The sequence below is a fragment of the Vespula vulgaris genome, chromosome 6 (assembly GCF_905475345.1).
Source record: "Vespula vulgaris chromosome 6, iyVesVulg1.1, whole genome shotgun sequence".
Taxonomy (NCBI): domain Eukaryota; kingdom Metazoa; phylum Arthropoda; class Insecta; order Hymenoptera; family Vespidae; genus Vespula; species Vespula vulgaris.
The window spans coordinates 4,623,237-4,647,125 of record NC_066591.1 but is presented as its reverse complement, the minus strand read 5'-3'; the positions used below and the strand labels follow the sequence as shown (position 1 = coordinate 4,647,125).

Here is a 23,889-nt window from a genome sequence, read left to right as displayed (position 1 = left end):
GCCAGTTCTGTGAAATATAAAATAATAAAATATTTTAGATACTGGATAGATGTCCTTAACGATATATATGTACAAATCTGATACAATATTTAATAGATAACACGATTGTGTTTATAATTTATATACCTACTTTATTTCCATGTAAATTTCCATGATGATAAGAAACATTTTTAATGTTGCGAAATATGTTTTTGAATAATAAAAAAGTTTACTTTTGAACGATTACCATAGTAATGTGAAATTTGTTAAGAACACGAAATTACATGATAAGTTCGATCAAGATTGATTTCATTTTTTTATTATATTGTTAAAATAAAAGAATCGTTGCACGCATATACACAGTGTAGAAATTGCTTATTATTGATTTTGTAATAATTATTTTCTATACATTATTATTGATATAGTACGATTCAAATTATTTTTAATTCTTTAAAAAATCGATATGATTGTTTTATTACAGAGGGCAGCACATATTACTAACAATTATTCATCCATCTCTAATTTTCATCCTAAGCTTGTATCAGATAGTTTCGAAATATGATTCTTGATAATAAAAAATGGATTTTCCGGACAACGTGGGCGTCCTGCCGTAAAGAACAAAGTTTTGCCGATGATACGTGGGTAAAGGTCGTCGAGTAACTTTTTCAGATAAGTGCTCTTTTCTTTTCCCTTTCGGTTTGATAGAGTGGTCCACCCAAGCTTATGATCGAAGCGACGTAGAAATTCTATTGTAAGAAAAATGACATAATATCATAGACTTCCTTTATAGGCATCTTTACCGTTAGCATTCACGCATGTTAACGTGCGTACCTATTAACTTTCCGATAGGACGTTACGATAATAGCTAAGCATTAATATATATTCACATATATATACACAGTCATGCATAAACAATATTATAAATTCTTAATTACCTCAAATGTTCGCTATTTCAGTCCTGTATCACATTGGTACTAAAGAAATTATACGCTTTTCACATTGAACCGAGTAAAATTGTATCGAAAGGGTAAAAGAATAATCGTTTGTCACCGTTCGACCTATCGGCTCGATTGTGAGTAGTCTTTTCGAGGTCAAGCGTCTTTTTATCGAATTTCCCGAAGGACGAAGTATCTGGTGTGTGGCCTTATGAGCATTCAGACGTCGTAGAGATGAAAGTCTTTCATCGAGAGAAAAAGAGTTTCGCATGTAAGAAATCATAAGCTTGTCTATTTTCTCGAAGAAGAATCGCAAAAGGATAAATCTTCTAATGCCGTACTCCGCACTTCTTCTCGTTCATTGGAAACGATCATAGTTGTAGGAGGAGAAGTCATAGTAGTAGAAGTAAATACTAGTAAAGCGCAGTACTAGTAAGAAGTGTTAGTTCCGATAGTGACTATGCATAGTTGTACGTATGTGTATATGTGTGTATACGTAAGTAGTATTTTGCACGTCGATGCTTTCATTCGCCGTCGTTCGGTCGATAGAGCCGAACTCTCTCTCTCTCTCTTTCTTTCTCACTAGGGCCCACTCGACAGCGTTCGGTCCTTTTCGGATTGTTTCGGTATGTAAGAGCGCTGTGTGTCGAAGTGGGGGAAATGGCCGCGAGAGGGTGGTGGTTGCGTGGCTCGCCACTTTGCGTTTAGTCGTCTGTCGGACGCCGGAGTGTTCGTATCGCGTCCGAGGTTCTTCCGAGCGCGTATATCGCGTTTTTTCTCCCTTTTTTTCACTTCGCACCACCTTCCTCTCTTCACTCTCCTATCTTTCTCTTTAATACACATAATTCTTTCTTTCCTCGTCTTTTTTCCACAACTCGGTCCTTCTTCAAACTTTCCTTAAATCTCATCGAGCTTTTTACTTTTCTCTCTCTCTCTTTCTCTCTCTCTCTCTCTCTCTCTCTCTCTCACTTTCTCTATTTTTCTCTTTTCCTCTTTTCTTTTTTCGTGTTTACGCCGTTTACATCACAGAAAAGAGATACGCATTTCGCGCCGCAAAAAAACGTGCGAAAATTCGATGACGTTGTCACGCGATTCGGTCGATCCTTGAACATCGATTGCCCTGAAAAGGAAAAAGTGCACAAGCCAGGAGAGTGCGAAGAAAAGTGCATCGCGGGAAATATCAAGGAGTAGCGCAAACTACGAGGGTACATAGATCTATGAAGAAAACGAATTTCGTTTCCCTCGGGTTCAACGATATTTATCATCTTTTCTATTTGAGAAGATAGGGGGCGGGTACTATACTATACTAGATTCTTTAGATAAAACCTTAGCTTTTCTTTTTCATCTCCAAAATTCAATAAAGAGAACGATCTCTTGTTCGAACTAACCTCGATTTTTCGTTAGCTCGTAACTTACGAAAAAGGACGAAAGACTTTTTCATAGCTCAGCGTGGGTTCCGGATAATGGCTGTTTAGAATATTTGGAAAAATGCCATGAAAAAGCAACTCACGCTGCGTCTAGACTTCCCCCATTCAACAAGCATTAAATTCTTATTGCATCGAGAGTCACGTTCTTTATTTAGGTATATCGGAGCGTTTACTATGGCTATGAATTTTACAAATGGAAAATATTAATCATATTTTCAAAGTCGAACGAATAGTTAGACAAATATCGTTTATCAATAAATATGTTGTTTATTTTTAATTTTTTCTATTCGTTTCAGGCTAAAGATCAACAGTAAGCGATTATGAATGTACACGATACGAAAGAAACAAAACGTTTCTTCCTCCATCACACTATCTATAAAATTTATTTAGAATAATATATATATATATATATATATATATCATCCGAAATAATTATTCTGTTCTTTCGAAATGCGTATATACTTAAGATGAAAAATGTAGGTTCACTGAAAGATTCATGATATGATTAGGTGAAACATTTACTTTGATCAGTAGGGTGGTTTAGGTTATACCATTTGTTCGACGTAGATTGGATTTTCCGATTCGTAATATAAACAAACTTTAGTAATTTCGATTGGATGAGTAAATACAGAATCCACATTGATATTTGATCGTACTTGATTAAAAACTAGGTAAATAGTGTAAAAACAAAAAAAAACTACAAGGACGGAGTACGTACTTGTATTTACATGTACGTTCGTATATGAGTCATGAGACAGTACGTGTGTCAGTAATTAAAATGAAAACTTTTACTTCCGGAAGTCGAACTCGCAGAGGGTAGATTATAGAACGGATGCGGTCGTCACGTTATACTAGTATTGATAGCAACTAGGTCGTACGTTTGTTGCTGCATTTAGTCCGATTGTTACCTTATTTCGTTCTCCTTACAAAGATTATAGCAACAGATGATTATTTCCACACACACACACACACACACACATATATATATAGTGGTTTATATTATAATAATAATTTATTCGTTCGATTCTATTTATCGAGATTTTTTATTTAATACATTATCGTAGAATTTTTACATATTTTTATATACGATTTTTACATATTTTCTTTTTTTTTTTTTTTTGAGAGATATACGAACTCGTTCGTAGGAGAAACGATTACTATCTCGAGAATAATAAATTATTACGATCGATTATAATTATGTATGTATATATGTACGTTTGTAAGAGCATAAAATAGCAGCTTTGAAGGTCAATAGAGAGACTTGTATAAAACATTTTATTGTATTTTATTTTATTTTATTTTGTTTTTTTTTTTTTTTTTTTTTCGTGATCGATAAAAACGATTGATGTATTTAATCCGCGAACGGAACAATGGCAAAGCTTTCTTCGCGTGTCCATTGTGGCCAAACAAATTACTCGATAGGTTGGTAATTAATTAATTGAACATTGCGAATAGTATGATAATTTCAATTATTCTATCGAACATTCATAGGATTAAATATAAATTGCATTTAAACAAGCTAGTATTGGGATGTTAGTATTTACGATGTGGCAGTTTGTTCGAATGCCATTTTTGATGGTTGTTTTAATTCCCGTAGCAGAGTGTTAGAAATACTTAAGTTTATCTTACATTCTCTGTAATTATTTCCGGAACCGCGTATCGATCTGTGCGTTTTAATATGACCCCAATAAAATTTTTTCAAGTAGATGTATAATTCGTTAATTAGTAAGAACATTGACTCTTTAGTGCGTGAATCTGAATAGTCAGAATCAATTATTAATGAATTAGATTTGATTAATATCGTTGCTATCAAATGTGTTAGCTTTATAGTACAAATTGGGAATTTGATTCTGAAACAAAATATTGCGGCCTAAAAAGAAGTTAAGCTCCATTGAATCTCAATTGAATGAGTGTCTGGGACAAGGGCGTATGTTACATTTTATGAAATTTATAGGAGAACTTAAAAACAATTCGTTGTTCAATAGCTAATTTAAAAGACGATTTTTTTCCACTTTGAAAAATAAATAATAATCCAATAATAAATAAAAATGTTTCTAATGAAAATAATACTTTTTTATACGCAATTTTGTGTTCGCAGTTAATATATTATTTTCTCATTATTTTCTCATTATTGCATTATTATTTATTATATAAAACTAACTAGCCAAATAACTATATATCAGTTGAAATCTCAGTGGACAGTGTCTTGCATTAAAACGAATTCCCCACAGCATATTTTCTTGTTGCTCTTCAGAATAAAGTAGGTCGTAAATTCGTATTAAATAAAAAAAAATATTGCTTACGTATATAAGTATATATATGTTTAAATTATTAAGGAATAGTAAAGCTACTATATTTTTATATTATTGTGAGATTCTTATATCTGCGTTAATTTCGTATTAATTAGAATTTAATGAAAACGACAATTTTGCTTTTTTTTTTCAGTGTAATTTTTTTTGAAAATTTGTTATATATATATAGAACTTGACGTAACTTCGTATAAAAATCTTTATCACGTCGATAATAGATTTAACACAAAGGTTAAAGAGATTCGTCTCTTTACTAATTTCACTTGTTAGTACAAATTGCGCATTAAATATGAATTGAAAAACGTGTAGATGGTACAATAAGACGACACGAATATAATGGAAGTCGTATGAATGAAATAGAAACATAAATAATCATTGAAAAGACATTGGTGATGCTCTCCGTGAGATTTTAATCTTTTAAGTAGAACCTTTTAGAAACGAGTACGGTAACGAGCACGGTAACGAGCTTTATTGAAAAGATATATAATCGACTTAACCAAGAGCAGAGGGTGAACAAAACTGATATTTCTGTAACTTGCTGTATGAAAAGACGTGATTATTCGTTCGTGACGTAAGACATTCATGAAATCTATCCAAGTTCAATTTAATTTCACCGATTTCGATCAAAGTTTATGCTAGAAAACTTTGAATTGATTACTATTAACTATAGGTATCCTGCAAGTACGTAAATGTAGGATGTATAAAAAATAGAATGATTCTTTTTAAAAAAAATTATGTCGATGTAGTGGAATAGGAATTTTTTTTTGTAGAATTGGTTTTCGTACATAAATCGACTGTACGTATGTAGACATTTTTTTTTAAAGAGATACGGAACAAACGAACGGTAAAAAGACTTTGTTTTTTTTTCTTTGTTAATTTAATTCGATGAAACATCTAATTACCCTTAGATTCGTATTCTTCAAATTAATAAATACATACGTGTTAAGATATTATACTTTTAATATGCTAGAACTGTAATCTTTTAATTGCCTCGTATGGTGCTAACAATTATCTATCTTATCTATAGTTCAATCTTCAGAATTAACAATGTTAGATTTTTTCCTTTGAAGGAGCACTAAAAGCATCGTTTTATCAGAAATATCCAACCATACCGCAAAACGTGATACAACGGATTACTGCAACATGTGTTGCAATAACCTCAGAAATGATACCGACGTGTATTAATTCAGCGGTTTGAAGATTACAATATTGAATTAATACAAAAGGTCAACATGTCGAACATGCTCTATAATTTAAATCATTTTTACATGTTAAATTATTATCTGTTTATATCATGGACGATGAGAAACAAAATAATTCTGTTAATAATATTTCTTATTTATTAATTACGATAATATAGATTAAAGATGGTCAGAGTTAATCGATCAATCAATTAATTCAATTGACAATTTGAAATCCAAGACTTGAACATTTCGACCTAGTTATAAAACGATAACGTGATACATTTTACACCCACCTATGTAATAAATCGCGAGCATTCGTAAAACATTCCATCTTCCTTACTTTTTTTTTTTTTTAATTCTTTTTTTCTCTATCTTCCTCTTTATTTCACTCTCGTTAATACATTTTGTCGATAGTATAGTTCGCGTAGAAAGTCGTTAGAAAGTTGGCTATCGGATTCTGAACGAAAATTAGAGCCCTGAATACATCAGCTGGGACCGTTAACGATACGAGGATTTACGAAATGAAAAGCCTCGTAGTTCGAATAATTAAAGAATATAAACTTTATAATTTATTTTCGCAATATAGATATGTAGATATAAAAGGTAAATGGGATTCATTGAATATTGTTCTTTTGACAATTATTAGCAAACTCCGAAATATTTGATCTCCTTTCTCATTTTAAATAATTCCTGAGAAAATTAAAGATTAATTGTTATAAAATATTTTTGTATATATATTCTACTTTTAATTTCGGTCCTATAGAATTCTTTAATGATTAATTACATTATATGAGATATACGTAGTAGAAAATTTTTTGTAAATGGTTTTTCTTACTTTCGATCTTCTTTTTATTTAATTATTTATTTAATCTGGAAGAGTAATGTCTGAGAGAGCATGAGAATTGTTAATCTAGCAAAGAATGATATCTATTATGTGGGTAGATTTTAATTATCCAATCGAGGTATAAGCGAGATGGAGAAGAGGGATGAAAAGGAAAAGCATCGTTTTCGATTAATTCAACACGCACCAGCGGATTCACGCGACGTCCTACGTTAATTAATTTTTACTCTGGCTTCTCCAATTTGTCGCGCCGTTGGCGACCGATCGTGGGAATTCGAAGACACACCTAATAAAAAATATATGGATGACTAACATATTTTTGTTAATGGAATATGCTATTTATTAATATACATATGCGTCGAAACGTCGTAACATAAAAAGTCAGCAAACTAAACGAAAAAAAAAAAAAAGAAAAAAAAATGTAAAAGACTATAAAATATTAAACTCTCTTAACGTTTAAGAGGAAGTTTACGTATTTATATAGAAGCAATTACAAATCCTTCGACTCTTCTATCAAGTACTAGTCAAATGAAATAATTTAATAGGAAACCTACTCTATATATAACCAATATTTACTTCATTTTGTTTTTATCGAATATATACGAAAAAATAATTTCTACATAAAATAACGAGTATCGAGTATTCACAGTTCGTTTATTAATTTGATTGAAAGAAATACTAAAAATAATTAATACAATAGTATTTAATAAAAAAACTGTTGTTTTGTAGTTAGAAGAGTCCTCTTAGGTTTGTTGAAAAATATCGAAAAGTTTGAGAATAAATGCATACACATTCGAATGGTTTTGTTTGGTACGTGTCTTCGAGTACGAGTGATCGGTACGCGATCGAAGCGTTCCAAAGATAGTAGCCCTCTGTTTATATTCCTTCGCGTGCAGCTTTAACTAAAATGAAGAAAAAGAACGTTAGGCGAAGGAGGAGAAGGAGGTACGAAGGGTTGGGAGTGGCGGCTTATCGACGAAGCGTTAAATTCTGCAGAATCGATGATGCTCTCGGGGGCGCGTCGACATCTTGGATCACCGCTAAATTCCTCCTAACGTGAGCTCTCGCCTTCGATCGATGATCCTTAGGCCGATTGATACTACGGTGACACATCATGTTATCGGAATCCGCTGCTCGAAAATTACACTTCAAGAAGAGGCTGAAAATCGGCGACTTGCCGGATATATCGAAGATTAATACGCGTTCTCGGATGATAAAATGAGCAAGAGCGTGGAATTGCTTGCTGGATCGGAGGACAGTGAACCAATACCAGCCGGTGAGTAAGTAGTCGTTCGATCCTACGATCAAACGCTCATTTCTTTATTTTTATTTGTTTTTTCTTGTTCTATTTTCGTGCAATACATTTCAACCGAATATTAATTGTTCTCGAATGAAGTGTTTCATTAATAGAAGATTTCAATCTTAAATCTGTTTCGTTGTTGATAATAAGTGAATGTGATCGACTTTAATTATCGTAAAATTTATAAAATTCGGGATTTTTTAAGAAAATAAGCGATTTAGAAGATATCTAAGCTATAATTAGCTCGTGAACCTGTTTGTAAGTTAGTTCGATAACAATGGAAACTTTTAAGCAAACAATATTTTAAATTGATTTACGTATAATATATCTATATGATCAAGAATATATTGGAGTCGATGATATAACGATAGTTTGATAAATCAAATCGTCGGCAATCGGACGCTGATCATTTCCACGTATAACACTAATTCTCGGCGAATAGACTTTATGCGCGAGACGGAAGAATATATCTTGGCGACAAGCCAAGTATTATCGTGCAATTGCAATGTGGGCTGCATCGAATAGATCTCTCTTTTGTTATTATAGAAGATGAGAAATCGGTAGATGTCATATTTAAATAATATTAAAAAATAATTTATTATAACAGTATATATTTAATATTATTATAATATTATAAGATATAAATATTATATCTAATTAATATAATATAAAAATATAATAAAAACATATTAATAAAATAGATTTAATAAACACAGTTTTGACAAAACTCAATGTAACGTTTTACAACTTTATACAACGTAATATATATATATATTTTTTTTTAATAGTTAATATTATATAAAATTAGAAACATTTTTACGATAATAATAAAATATAAACGTATTATATAGTTAATATATAGTATAAAATATATATTTAAAAATAATATATTTAATAAATATAGTTTCCTTCGACTATAAAACAATTTGAATGTAACGGTATACAATTTTATACAACACTATATCACTCTTAAACGCACAACTCTAATCTTTTGTCACTTTTTAAAAATCCTTCATATACGTATTCCTATATGTTTAAATTAATATTAATATTTTAATCGACCCTCAAACACACATTTATAGTATCATATGTATCTTGATTTATATATATATATATAACACATTCTATTACTTATTTCATGCAGTGACCTCAAAGTAATGTTTAAATATTTTTAATTCATTCTACATTACTTTTAATGTTTCATTTCAAAAATGTAAAATCATCTCTTATCTTCCAACGTGCTTGTTAAGAGATTCGGGCGAACAGAATTCCAGTCGATATTCTTCGACAACTTCAAAGCAGGGTAATTCCTAAAATGGAACACGAGATCCATGTACAATCGAGTGAGTTTTTGACGACGTGCTTACGAATTTACGCTTCGCGATGAACTTTTATTTTTGACTCGATACTGTTGAGAATCGTACACATACATAAATAGATACATAGATACATACATACATATATACATATATCCGTGTTCTTATTCTCGTTGGATCAGCATGTCTATAGTATTGAACGGCAATGTGGTATTAGAGGCACCCTATCTTATATGCTCTTCTTAGAAGGAAGGTCAGAGGTAGAGCTCTAAGATTAAGCTTCGAAGAGTAAAGTAGTAGTAGTTATCATCTTCTTTGTGTTCCTCCTTGCACGACACGTTATAGAGAAAAGTCTTTCAATCTTTCGATATAAAAAATGTCTGCAAATCTCCGTTTCTGTCGTTTCCTTTCTTATTTTCTTTTTCTTTTTTTTTGAAATAGACTACTTCGCGTATCATTTGTTTTTATTTTCCTTTATCAATTTTCAATTTTATTTGGAGCGGGTCACGAGATATCTTTTTAGTCTCTATAAAGATTGAAAAGTCTATAAATACTAAATGACTTTGAAGACATTTATATATTCGTATATATATATATATATTTCCATTCGTATTATATTTTTATACTAAAAAGAGCTTTTTTATTTTTATTTAAATCCTTCATAATCATGGAGTTTATTTATGACAATTTGCAGTTTCTATTTTTTAAATTAGAGCGTGTATATTAGAGCGTTAACATTTGTTACGTAACATTGATAATATCTCAAATAAATATTATTGATAATGTCATTAAATTTTGATAAATTCTCATCGAACGAAGGAAGCATTACATTAACAAAAATTTCTTGTAAAATTATATTTTACAAAAAATATCTTTTTCTTTATCATTCCCTGGAAAAGTACTTTTCATTATGCTCCTGAATGCACTTTGTTCCTCCATTTTCTATTTTAGGAAATTACTTCATGAAGAAATTACAAATAATGTAGTAGATAATGCTGTTATATATGCGTCCCATATTGCATATATACAAATACTATATTCCATTGTGACTTTAAAATGATAAACGACTTCTCTTTTTTCTTTTTTTTTTTAAATAAAATATTCAAAATTTATAAATTCATTGTTAGTTCATATTCGAACGTGAATATTTGTTAGTTTCACGTCAAGTAATCTCTTTTTAGAAAAAAAAAAAAAAAAAATGAAATTGGGTTATAGAGGGTTAACTTCTTATTTCACAGAAATTCTTTTACGAGGACAGAGCTGTTCGAAAATAGTTTAAGGCAAGTCGTTAGACTCCTTGTTCTCGATTTTCGCTGCTGGCTTTTCGCTGCTAGAATCAAACACGTTTATTTATTTAGCTATAAGAGGTCGGAACCAAGTCGAATCATTCGATGCGTGTGTGGCAATGAACGACGATTGGATCATGCCTGTCATATAGCACATTTCGTGCTTGCGAAAACAAAACAAAAGAAAAAATAAAAAAAAAAGGAACGAAACATTTTTCTTATATTCATTATATTAACAATACGTTTTAATTCCACTAAACGTGCTTTCTTTTATTTTATCGCGAATCATCGCGCGTGTTAAAGCGACGAAGAATTCTACTGGGGAATTCTTTTAAAAAGTTCTTCATTTCCGGTATTACGTTTTTCGTGACGCCAGTTGATGGCGTGCGCGATTAATGAGTCTTTTTCCTCCCGCACTAGTATCTACGAGAGGATGGCGATTTGTATAATATTCTAAAGTTGATTTAGTCTGATAAAAGGTAGAATTTTAAATGAATAGGCATGACGGAGTTTCTCGTAATTTCACGTTGTTATTATTTCGTGTTATATAAATAAAGAGAAAGAAAGGAAGAAAAAATAATTCAATATATTACATTTGAATTAACGAGAAAACGATCACGAGAAAATGAAATTTACATTGTCTTTGGTAGCATAATATTTTTTTTTAATTTATCATATTGTGCTTTTGTTATGTTGAAAATTCAAAATGGCGGCGTTGATAACATGAGAATTAATTTCTTTCATTCTGGAATCATTTCTAAAGTGACACTATAATTAATTGATAAAATACATAACAATTTTTTTTACACTTAATATATTAGAATAAAAATAAATTAAATCAGAAGTAGTTGAGAATAAAGAAGGAAAATAATTATAGTTTGGAAAGATTTAATATAGATCGAGTAATTTTGTAGCCTCGTGTTTCGATACATCAAGGAAATTTCGTTAGAATCGTTTACTTTATTTTTACAAAAATTGGAAGAAAAAAATATTGAATTTAGCAATAGGCACGACCGATATAGTTCATATTAATAGTTAATTATAATATTTCAATAATAATATAATATTTCAAATATTCCTATCGAGTTTTAATTCTTTCGTGCTGCATGTGCAATTTGTTATGAATTTTTAAAGTTATGAAAATACCGCCATTTTGAAATCAGAACTAGAATCAAATTGAAAGTATTCGCGGATTATTGTGGCATGTAATTTGATTTTTAATAGAAAGTTCAAATCAACCTGTTCAATCGTTTACATTGTAGAACTGATATGTGCTTGCTTTCGCGCACGTGCAAACATATACGTCCACACAAAGGTGTATGAATATGCATGCGTTGAGATATATTACGTATAAAATTTTATTAAAAAAGTTTAGAAGCTAGATAGAAGTTTTTCTTTAAATATACCAATTAAAATATTCTTTCATCCGCCGGTTCTGATTGTGTTCTGAAAAAAAATTTCAACGAAATTCATTGTTATGCACGACATTATTTCACATATCCCTGTAGAATTTGATTTATTTTCCATTGTATGTGCGATTTTTTTAAAAGAATTTTTTAATTTATAAAAATACTACCATTTTGAAACAGGATGTCAGATCGAACCGGAATTGCTTATGGATCTTCGTTGCAAGTAATCTCACTTTTTGTATAAATTTCTAATCGATCTATCCAGTCCATTTAGATGGTGAATTCGACATAGAGATACACTGCTACATACATACTTACATACACATACACATATACGTTTAGATTTTAATATCAATATGAACTGTCTTCGGTCGTGCCTAAAAATGAATGAAAGTAAAAAAAAGAACAAAAAAAGAGGGAAAAATAAGAAAAAAATATGGTTGTGGATCGCATGTTCAGATAACACGACAGAGGAAAGATCCAGACTGAATTTGAACGGGAGCAGACAGCTTTCGAAAAGCGCCACGGAGCTCCGGGACAACGAAATCGAGAAACTCTCGCCGTCGCGGCGTGGCGAGGTCGGTGGTGAGTCCGGGGTGATACATCACCACCGGCATCATCGACACGCGACGTCGGTGGCACAGCGCACGCACACATTCTTTGCGACTCTGAAGAGCCGCTGGGCTCGTAGCCGTAGCAAAGAACGAAAAAAATCGAAGGATGGTGGCGGAGTACCATCGACCCAAGAGGCAACAACCTTTAAGACTCCTGGCATCGAGTCTGATTACACGGCTGATTATTCCTCCGAACATAGCAGGAGTTCATCGGCCACACAGAGTCCTGCCAGGCATTGTCTCAAACATCCCGGTACGTTGTATTATTTTTTATTGTTTAAAAAACATTTTTTTTTTTTTTTTTAATACGTTGATTGCCACACGAATATTGTACATTTTATTTACTATTATTATCTGGGATCGCATTTGAATTTTCATTATGATCATACAATGATGAACAATTGCGGAAGTAATGAAATAACATCTCGAAACATTCCTGTCATAATTATTAGTCGGCAAAAATTTGTAAAAAAAAAAAAATAACATTGCAAAATCTGCGTAGGTCAGCTACAATTTTTTGTATGCTGTTTTCTTGCAATCTTGAATATTCCTGAATATTTCTCAACTTTTAAATATTCGAAATAAAGATAATATATATATAAAACATATAATAATGAATAATAGAATTGAGTATGAACGATAACTTTTATTGATAATTGCAACTCAATAGGCTTAAGTGAATGACAAAAAATGATTTTGGTTGATGAAAGTTTCAACAAAAACTCTATAAATTTTCGCAACGCTCCTTGACACTTTCTAATGTAATATGCAATGACTTTGCTCGCCTTTTTAGCACACCTTCTATACTCTCTTTGCGTAGTACTTAGAGGGAGTACCCTTTTATCTTCTCTTCCACTAAATATGGAAATTTATACTCCGGGTCATGGTAAAAAATATTAAAAGAGCCTTGCTTTGTTTGATTATTCTTTCATCCATAGATTATATCGAAATAAATCTGACGGAATAATAATCAGAGATCTACCTGATTGCTGTCCTGAATAACTCTATTCTTATTTTCGCTCATATAGAATGTTAAATATTAAAACGATAAAAGCAAAGAAAGCAGGGAAAAAAAAGCGATTTGTTCATATTCGTTCTCAGCTGTCTTGGTAGGAAACATTAAAAATGTATTATCTATTGATAAAAAATCTTCAGAATCACCGCTGACGCGAGTAGGAAGAGAAAAAATATTAACCCTGCAAGAGGACAGTCCTGGAAAATGCAGCGATGCGTCTTCGAAAGGATCATTGAATCGTCAGAGTTTCAAGGACGTTCATACGAGCGAGGAAGCACGCGGTTCCATGTCGAATCAAGATGGGGCCTTCGTCCAGGACGAGGTTATACGGAGGAGAGAGTTAGCGTTGAGACAGCACGCTTTCTTTCAGCTTCGTCTTCACATCAGGAGAGGTGCCAATCTGATGGCGATGGATAGATGTGGTAAAGAAATTATTACGAAGGATTATATTCGTCTTAATGGAAGAAATCTGATATACAGAAATGACATATATGTAATATACGGTACTGTAGGTGCTAGCGATCCTTACGTGAAGATTAAGTCTGCTGGAAGGTTATTACACAAATCACGAACGGTTCACCGTGATTTAAATCCAGTTTGGGACGAGAGCGTGACTCTACCAATAGAAGATCCTTTCCAACCACTTACCATCAAGGTAGGTATAATATCATAAATTCCTCCCCTTATATACGTCAGTTAGTTCAATTCTTAGTTCGTTCGTCCTTCATCCTAGTCAATGTCAAATATCTCTTTCAACAGAGCAGTTAAAAAATCAGAGTATCGATCGTTTTATCTGCCTCTCTTGCTGTTTTTTTTTCGACTAGCAAACGACCTTCGACGTTTCGACAGGTCTTCGATTACGACTGGGGTCTCCAGGATGACTTCATGGGAGCTGCTCAGTTGGATTTGACGCAATTCGATCTTGGATACGCCCAAGACGTCACCTTGGAATTAAAAGATCCAGCTAGGCCGAAGCAACACTTGGGTGAAATCTGTCTCACTGCTACGCTATGGCCAAGAAATCAACAGGAAAAGGAGCAGGTATTACGTTCTAAAAATTTTTTTTTCAAACATTTATCTCTACGATCAATTGCAGTTTTTATTATTCTCCAAAGATTTACCGTGTTGTGATTGGATGCAACAATACTCCAAAGCGTCAAAAACAAATTCAATTATTTTTTTAAATGTCATTGTATTTATAGTACTGCAACACATTCTCTAACAGTATTGTTATCAGTTTATGTTTGGAAAATATTAAGATTATGCACAAAGATATTTGACGTGTAACAAAAATAACTTATCTATTGTGGAGTCTTATCACTAGGCCTTATCTACGCTATATTATCAATAATCAAAAGACAAACCATCATTACTATTGAACGGTTGAATTCGATTTGCTAAAGGATTAAATTACATTTGGAAAAAGTTGATTTTCGAGTGTAGAAATCTGTAAAAAAAATCATGATAGATAATTCTGAAATTTTTTAATTCCTTAATTAATAAAAAATAACGAGTTTAGAGAAAGCTTATATTATTTCTTTTTCGTGATATTTTTATAAAATCGATTTGAATTTTGAAATTTGCAAGTCACCAATTTAAGCCTTTTTTGTTTTATTGTCATCATCGATGAGAAAAGAGCAAAAAAGTTTCGTGTGATATTATCGTAAAATTAATTGTTCCATTTTAAAACATTATTTTATGTTACTGTATTTATGAGTGTCGTCACATTGATGGAACAATTTGTCAAACTTATAGATCGTTGGTACGTATATACTTGTTTCCATACACGTCACGGTCATTCTATCCTGTTATCCGTTTATGTACTCAAGAAATTTATTATCTATCGCTGGTGATTGCATCGTAGAGTTTCCAATGTGTTCCTTTCGAATATTGATGACGTGCGGACTTAAAAAATTTTTCTTTTTTGATAGATGTCTTGAGTATTTGTTATTGCACGTAAGATTTCTTTAGTATTGCGAATAAGGTCTTATTGTAAAGTAAAAACATTTCTTAAAATACAATAAAAAGAAGTGTTATGTACAATAAAAGTATAGTAACTTATCGTATGTACATATAAGATAAGTTTACTTATCGTGTGTAAAACTTACTTGATGAAAACTATACTTAAGATAAAATACATATATATATATATATAAAAAAAAAAAAAAAAAAATGGGGAAAGAATAAGAAAAAGCATTCGATTGAGAGTAACAAGGATCAAGTATAAATATATATTTATTTGGTCAGTATTTTTATTAACTAATGATAAGTATTTTATAAAACAAATGGTCGGTATATATGATTATTTTGATCAGTATAAATAATCAAGTGTCACGTTTGTGTCAAAGTTGCGTCACTGATATTACGTACTGATTCTTTATTATAAATATTGATTATTTATTTAAAATATTAATCAAATGTTGAAAAATACCGATTCAATAGATAGTAGCCATTTAAATTGAGCGCTATTTCACGAGCAGTCAAGGAGGTTACTCAACACGGACGATGGCAGGCTCAGTTATCAAACTTGTTTACCATCCTACGTAAGTTTCCTGGTGCGTCGTGTGGAGAGGGAAAAGAGGAAAAAGAGGCAGTCGGCTCGTGGCTGTGCCTGGGACGATTAAGTTAAACGCGTTGAACGTGTCAGTAGAAACGCAAACGTTACGCGATAAAGTTTTCTCGCTCGTGTTACTTATTTTTTCAAAGAGTAGTTGCTGATGCGGGTGTTGTGTCGGAAATGTCGATCTTTCGCAACGAAGTGACTACGTTAGGACATGTTTTATCAACATGTGTTCATATTTTCACGATGACAGATAATAAAACGTGCTGTAACAAGTGTGATATAACAATTTCGAAAGGATTCTAAATTTACGAGCTTACTTTTGTTTTCAACCAGAAAAAAAAAACGGATGATACGAGTTTATTAAGTGATCTTGAACGACTCAGTTACGTCTTTATCTTTTGACCTTCTTCGCGAGTCACATATTTTAATAACAGTGTGTTTTTTTGCGAATATAATCCTGGTTGCCCTTATGTTGCTGTGTTATTGTCGACTCAAGGATATTTTTCTTACAAGTATTGTATACGAGTTACGAAAAAGTTCGAAAGACATAGGTGAATTGACATACGTGTATGAATCATCGGTTTAACGTTCTGTTGTATCTATCGTTTGAAATGAAAAATTTCCATTCATATATATGTGTATATATATGTATATGTATGTATGTATATATTCATTTGAATCTTTAATTAAAACCGAGTAGAATTGTTTCTTCCAAGGAAAGAAAATATTTGAATTTCAAGAACGTAGAAAATTTGTGATTTCTGGTTTTATTTCGGGCTAGTTATTATTTTCTCGTGAAATACGATGGAAATTGTGTTCTAGGAAATAGTAACTTTACGTTGATCACGAAGATAATAAATTAAAGAGTGAAAACGTGTTTAACACGATAGAAATGTGAGTTGGATCGATTGGCAAAGTAAATAAGTTGAGGAATCAGATAGAGATATACGTAACTAAGGATTATTTTGATATCTCTTCTAAACAGATAACTTCTTTTTTCCGATCAAATTGGATAGAAACAAAAAAGGCAGAGTCAACAATTTCTCTACATTTTCGAAAAGATCTATTTCTATTCGATCGAAAGATTATTTTCGTTTGTTAAAAAAAAAAAAAAAGAAAAAAAAAGAAAGATAATAAAACATGGATGACCCGAAGAAAAAGGACACCGATACATATTCATCGAAGGAAGTGTCGAACGAAAAAGAGTATGTTAAAAACTCGAGGAATATCGATTCGGAAACGAAGGTGAATCGTCTGCTTTTGGACAATGATTCTGAAAGTAATTTTTATATTGATCTGAAAAAAGATTCTGAAGAGAAAATTCCTTCGATGGGAACCTCGAAGGATGATTCTAAGGTTAAGCACGAGGAAACTTCGATAGTAGTAGATCCATTGGTGATAGCATCGTCCTCGATTAGGAAAGTGAGTATGGAAAAGGAAAAAAAAATCGAGAGACAAAAAGAAAAGAGAACAATAGGCGCATTGAAAAGTTCGATAGATAAGAAATTAGTTTCCGTTGAAAAAAAGCTCGAGGATCGAGTCGAAAAAATATGGGAGGATAACATCGAAAAGCATCCGTGGTTGATACCTATCGAGAATTGGATCATCGATCGATGCAAATCCGACACGAACGATAAATCTCATTTTAAAAAGACTCAAGAGACCAGTCTCAAGGACACGGCTTACGAATTTAAATTTACTGTGGCCGAGGGAGACAACGAGGAGCCAAAAATCGAAAGCGTATTGAAGGAAAGACCAAAAAGGAAAATACGAATGGCTTCGCCGAAATTACAACGATCTTCTGTCGATGAACAAACCGTAATTTCACATTTGCAAAATCTGGAAAAACCTTTTCGATCGCACAGTGCCGAGGATGTATCCGCTATTGGGAATAGGCTTACAGATTCGGAAGGGATTTTAAGGTTGAAAGAAATCAAGCCGAATAATCCTTTGTTTGATAGATTGGTGGATAATTTTAAAGAAAAAATGGAAGACATACACAGGGTATCGAGATTCCTTTTTTTTTTTTTTTAAGAATTTTTTATACTGTTACAGGCGACGATAACTATCATAATGTTTGGATATATATATATATATATGTTTACGTGATTTTAGAACATAAATAATTTGAGATTTTCGAATTTCAGTACTTTCAGAAAACCAATCGATTGGCGGACGTGAATAGAAAACTAAAGTCGCAAATATGGAGTTCGGTGGTAACAATCGTTCTGGTCGAAGCTAAAAGCTTGTTGCCGATGGATATAGAGGGTTTGTCCGATCCCTACGTTAAATTTCGGTAAATATATAAATAAGTATATATATATATATATAAATAAAGAGTTGTCAAATATGTACCGATCGTCTAAATCAGTACTTTATCAATATTGTTTTATTACTGAATATAAATGATATCTAATGACAAATATATAAAATAAGTAAACTCAATGACGATTTTGAAAGCTCTTTTCTAAAAAAGAAAAAATTAAATTGTTTGATCAATTCGTAGCCTCGGTACGGAGAAATACAAATCAAAAGTGGTGAACAAGACATTAAATCCTGTGTGGCTCGAACAATTCGATCTTCATCTTTATGAGGACCCTTATCTAGGACAGGAATTGGAAGTGACAGTTTGGGATCGTGATAGAAGTCATCAGGACGATCTCATGGGTAAAACCGTAATAGATTTAGCAACGTTGGAACGAGAAACTACTCATCGATTATGGCGAGATCTCGAGGATGGTTCCGGAAGTATTTTTCTTCTGTTAACAATTAGTGGAACTACAGCGAGCGAAACCATAAGCGATTTAGCTGCACACGAAGAAACGCCTAGGGAGAGAACTAATTTGATACAAAGATATTCCTTATTAAACACGTTGCAAAGACCCCGCGACGTTGGTCATCTGACAGTGAAGGTAATTGCGGATAATAGTTATCTTTGTTAGCATAGTTAGTACGTCAAGATGTAATTGTATTTAACTTTCTTAGCTCGATTCAATGTTCGAATTAAAAAACAAGGACGTTTACGTCAAACGGTCATTAAGTATACAATATTACGAGTAACTACGTTTGTGAGGTCGGTCCTTATAACTAATAAATAAATAGGTTCTCCTTTGTAAGCTTTTAAAGAACTCGTTCCTCGTTCTAAATGGGGAAAGTAGATCTGGTTTATATTTCCATTGGTTCTTTAAAGCTTTCTCATCCGTCTTGATCAAGTACCATCGATATTGATCTTTCAAGCTGGCGTTCGGTGTTCATTGCTTTTCAGATATATCGAGCTCAAGGTCTCGCAGCAGCTGATCTCGGTGGAAAGAGTGACCCTTTTTGCGTCCTGGAATTGGTGAATGCTAGATTACAAACACAAACTGAATATAAAACATTGGCTCCTAACTGGCAAAAGATTTTCACTTTGTAAGTTTTTGAATTTGCTCGATCTAATGTCTATAGATATCGATATAATTCGAATTATAATTTTTTTCTTTTTCATGCGAAGCAACGTAAAGGACATAAATTCGGTGCTAGAAGTAACCGTTTACGACGAAGACAGGGATCACAAAGTTGAGTTTCTCGGTAAGGTCGCTATTCCTTTGTTAAGGATTCGTAATGGAGAGAAAAGGTGGTACGCTCTGAAGGATAAGAAGCTGAGAGGTCGTGCCAAGGGCAATTCGCCACAGATTCTTCTGGAAATGACTGTAATTTGGAACGTATTCAGAGCTTGCATCAGAACTTTAAATCCTAAGGAAAAGAAGTATATGGAACCTGAGATCAAGTTTAAGAGACAGGTTTTTTTGAGAAACGTACTTAGGCTCAAAGCTATCATTCTCTTCTTCATCGAAATGGGAAAGTATATACAGTGAGTGGCTTTTCTTGAAATCATAAATATCAGATAGAAACAAATAACAATATCTTTAAGAATTATAATTAACTTTATAGAGCATCCTTTGTCTATTTTACATTCGATTTTTTCTTTCTTTCAACGGTCAGGAGTTGCTGGGAGTGGGAAAGTAAACCAAGAAGTATCATTGCGCTGACCCTCTTCGTTCTTGGATGTTACTATTTCGAACCTTACATGATACCAGCATTGGCGTTACTGATTCTTCTGAAATATTACCTGGTAAGGCAATGCTTCTTACAACGATGATGCTTTCTGTAAATACAACAAACCCTTAAACTCGCTCTATCGCTTAAAACACTCGCTGTGCCGATATCGCAACTATACGTATCTTATCGAATACCCCATAAACCAACCTATAAGCTCTGTACGAGTCTCCGAAAATTAATAGTAGAAACTGGATTGTATAGATTTTCGTCACTAAAAAATTAGAGCACTCCGATTAGTTTTGAAAAGGTTCACCAAAAGTAGATCGGAATCCTGCATTTGATCGATTGCATTGTGAATAAAGCAAAGAAAAATTCATTTTTAAACTTTACATATCTACCGTGCTAGAATAATCTGTATGTACATACATTAGTATTCGTCCACTTCGTTATACCTCTCTATTTTTGTACAATAACGCTAATGAAGATTACTTAAGCATGGATGAAAAATAAGCTGGAATCTATTCGAGCGGAATACCTTAGCAGCCCACTGTCATCCACTCTGACACCTGTCGATCCACCGGTAATCTTACTACTAGTAAAAATAGTAGTAGTTTACGTCGTTACCTTTCTACACGTTAACATATATAGTATCTTGATCTGTCTCTCTCTCTCTCTCTTTTTCTCTTTCTCTTTATTTCTCTTTCTCTCTCTCTTTTTCGTTCTCTTTTTATTTTTCTTTATAACACGCTTGATAGAAGTAACCTATCACTTGATTGCAATGCCGCATGTCGTGTTTCTTTGCTATCGGCCAGCTTAACAAGGAGGATGGGAGTGGATTCAATCAATGGATTTGCGGACAGGTCGCCGCAGTTACTGGTGCGTCTTTGACACATCAAACGAGCCCGCACTTTCAAGATACATCGGACATGATGTCCGATGATGGACCGGTAACACCAGGTGACGATGACGATGACGAGGATGATAAAGACAAAGTGAGCATTACTGACAGTTGTTGTCCTTTCGATCTAATCGACTAATCCATGAGATTGAGACGATGTAAATTCACGATGAGCTCTGACTTTTATAGGAAGAGAAAAAAAGTCTGAAGGAGCGGTTACAGGCGATTCAGGAGGTTACCCAAACCGTACAGAATTCAATCGGTTACATCGCCAGTCTTTGCGAGAGAATAAAGAATCTTTTTAATTTTACAATTCCTTACCTCAGTTATTTGGCTATGACCTTGACGATAATCGGTGCAGCTGTACTCTATTACATACCAGTAAGATACCTTATACTTGCCTGGGGCGTGAACAAATTCTCGAGGAAAATCTTCAGGCCACATTCGGTGCCTAACAATGAGGTACTAGATTTGATATCTCGAGTACCTGACGACGAGGAGATACTTAACTATAGGTAAGCGAATAGGCTCGTTAACATCAAACTCCGTTGAAAAGACACCAGTCTCTTTTCCTAAAATTCCGATTCTTTTATTTCTTTCTTTCTCTCTTTTTTTTTTCTTCCCTTTTGTCATTCTTTTATTTTCGTTACAGGGAACTGAAGCCATTACCTACGGCTGATTGCGAAAGAGGAGGAGGCTCGGGTGTTAGCGGTGGTAACACCGCGAAAAGGGAGCAACGGAAAAGACACAAAGCGGCGTAACAGAATGGCCCGCGGCCGGAAGTCGCGGGTCCAAGGTCATCCAGTATATTAAAGTCGGTACTCTTACGTAAAAGATTGAAACATCGAAAAGAATCTACCGATAATCCGGATCAAGTCGTCGACGTCGACTGATCAACGACTGATGATCAACTGGATGAAGATTGAAAAGGAAGAAGCATCGTCGTTTTTCCGTCGCGGAGACCGACCAAAGTACGTCTCTCTCTTTTTGAAGGTCGTTCCAGTGAACTTACTCGATCGATAACTGGGGCAAAAATGGGGGTGGCAGGGGGAGGGAATGAGAAAAAGAGAGAGATAGATAGATAGATAGGTAGATAGGTAGATAGATGGATATATATATGTGTATGTATATATATATATATATATATATATATATATATATACACTATCTTCGTGAGATATAGCTGACGTGTTAAACGATCTTGCTCGCAAAAAAAAAGAAATATCTATCCTTTAGTATTACGAATAGAATACGTTCTTTCATTGGTCGGAAATGTAAGAGATGAGTCCAAAGATAAGCTCCTTGCTTGATATCTCGCTATTATCGACTACAATGCTTGCTGGTGTGTTAATGATTTATACCCGACAAACCCAAGATCCTCGTGATGATGTTAAATCATTCTCGTTGGTCAATTTTTGTATGACTATTATCTCTTTTCTTCATTCACGAAGCAGATCGTCGATGAAAGTAATTCCTGTTTCGTTTTATTCGCAAAATAAATCGTTATAGCGGTAAAAGAGATTCCAAATGTCAGCACAAACGGAATACATTAATCGACGCGATGATATCTAAACGAGTACAAAACTTTTTCCAAGAAATAATTAGCATTTACAGATGTGATTTCTTAACAGAGATCTCCTATATAATTTCTCAACATTTTATTGATACATATGAGAGTTATGAATGATTTTTTACGAGTTGAGTGTTTCTGATGCACACAGATCCATCACGTTTCATAGAAATTCTACGGTTTCTTTTTCACTTTCCAAAGTTATCGGGATTCGATCGATATTATAGAAAAAAGAAGAAAAGAAGAAAGAAAACGAATAAAAAAAGAATTTGGACGAACGACCAACAATACGTATTATATAACATATTTCATATTGAGAAAAAACATCTCGTTGGGATTATTCTGTTAAAAAGTAAACATGATCTATAAAAGAAGGAAAAGAAAATTACAAGAAAGAAAAATATTAAAAAAAAAAAAAAAAAAAAGAAAAAAAGAAGAAAAAAGAAACAAAAAACATTTAGAGAAATAATGAATCGCCAATACATTTTGATATTATCTCTCTGTATTTTTGTGATAGGATTATTCGTAATAAGAAGATTTACAAATTCACGACTTTCTTCTCTTAAACTTTAAATATTAGATCAACGGGTAAAGAAAATTACACAAATGTGTAAATCGTCTATTCTTATCGACGAAGATCCTTCTGCGAATCAAATTGTCTCGAGAACTATTTGAGGAACTTTTTCGACGGGATCTCTTTGAAAGTATCTCCTATGGAAAATAGATCGCATTTCGTGAGAATATCGATAAAAATAAAAAAATATAAATATATATATATATATAGGAAATTTAATAAAATTTCGACTAAAACCAAATATTAGTTATAAATAACAAATGATATAAACGAATGCGAAGGTTCACTTTCTTAGATGAACAAACGTCGATCGTTTCGTCCATTGGTGTTGTTATAGCTTAGCCATTGAAATTGTTAACGTGTAATGAAAACGATTAGAATGCGTGAGAGTGAGAGAGAAAGCGAGAGAAAAAGTTACATAGCTAAATAATAAAAAAAAAAAAGAAAAAAAAGGAGAGAAAGAAAGAAGAGAATAAATTAAATTATAAAAAGATATATAGAAATATGTTAAACAGAATGGGCAGGAGAAAAGATGCGAAAGAGTAAAGCTACGACAAAGAAAAAAAAAAAAAGAAGAAGAAAAGAGGAAAATGGAAACTTATGAAGTATGGTAAATATTCTGCATACGATA

General features: G+C 32.8%; 1 protein-coding gene and 1 long non-coding RNA gene across 10 annotated transcripts; one reads left to right on the top strand and one right to left on the bottom strand.

Annotated features, from left to right (window-relative positions):
- Positions 1-282: 282 nt before the first annotated feature.
- Positions 283-1,479, bottom strand: LOC127064427 (uncharacterized). The gene is made up of 2 exons (XR_007781720.1): positions 915-1,479; positions 283-725 (listed from the first exon to the last, which is right to left on the bottom strand). It is a non-coding gene; the product is annotated as an uncharacterized LOC127064427 (long non-coding RNA).
- Positions 1,480-1,641: 162 nt separating this feature from the next.
- On the top strand, positions 1,642-23,841 carry LOC127064388 (multiple C2 and transmembrane domain-containing protein). 9 transcript variants are annotated; one of them, XM_050995364.1, is made up of 14 exons: positions 1,645-2,119; positions 7,672-7,951; positions 12,329-12,853; positions 13,756-14,037; positions 14,128-14,270; positions 14,465-14,656; positions 18,326-18,474; positions 18,685-19,090; positions 19,444-19,586; positions 19,669-20,028; positions 20,160-20,289; positions 21,029-21,208; positions 21,304-21,629; positions 21,767-23,841. In XM_050995364.1, exons 2-14 carry the CDS (start codon positions 7,894-7,896, stop codon positions 21,873-21,875), a joined length of 3,003 nt encoding a protein of 1,000 aa, XP_050851321.1. In that variant the 5' UTR covers positions 1,645-2,119; positions 7,672-7,893; the 3' UTR covers positions 21,876-23,841. The 9 variants fall into 9 exon arrangements, with proteins under 9 accessions (XP_050851326.1, XP_050851321.1, XP_050851319.1 ...); XM_050995362.1 differs by having other exon boundaries at positions 7,572-7,951; XM_050995365.1 differs by having other exon boundaries at positions 1,645-2,207.
- The last annotated feature ends 48 nt before the right edge of the window (positions 23,842-23,889 follow it).

Excerpts from the sequence above, each read along its gene's own strand:
- LOC127064388 (XM_050995364.1), top strand. The coding sequence starts at position 7,894 with ATGAGCAAGAGCGTGGAATTGCTTGCTGGATCGGAGGACAGTGAACCA. Across the intron at positions 14,038-14,127 it reads GATGGCGATGGATAGATGTG|GTGCTAGCGATCCTTACGTG; the intron begins GTAAAGAAATTA and ends ACGGTACTGTAG. Across the intron at positions 19,587-19,668 it reads TGGCAAAAGATTTTCACTTT|CAACGTAAAGGACATAAATT; the intron begins GTAAGTTTTTGA and ends TTTCATGCGAAG.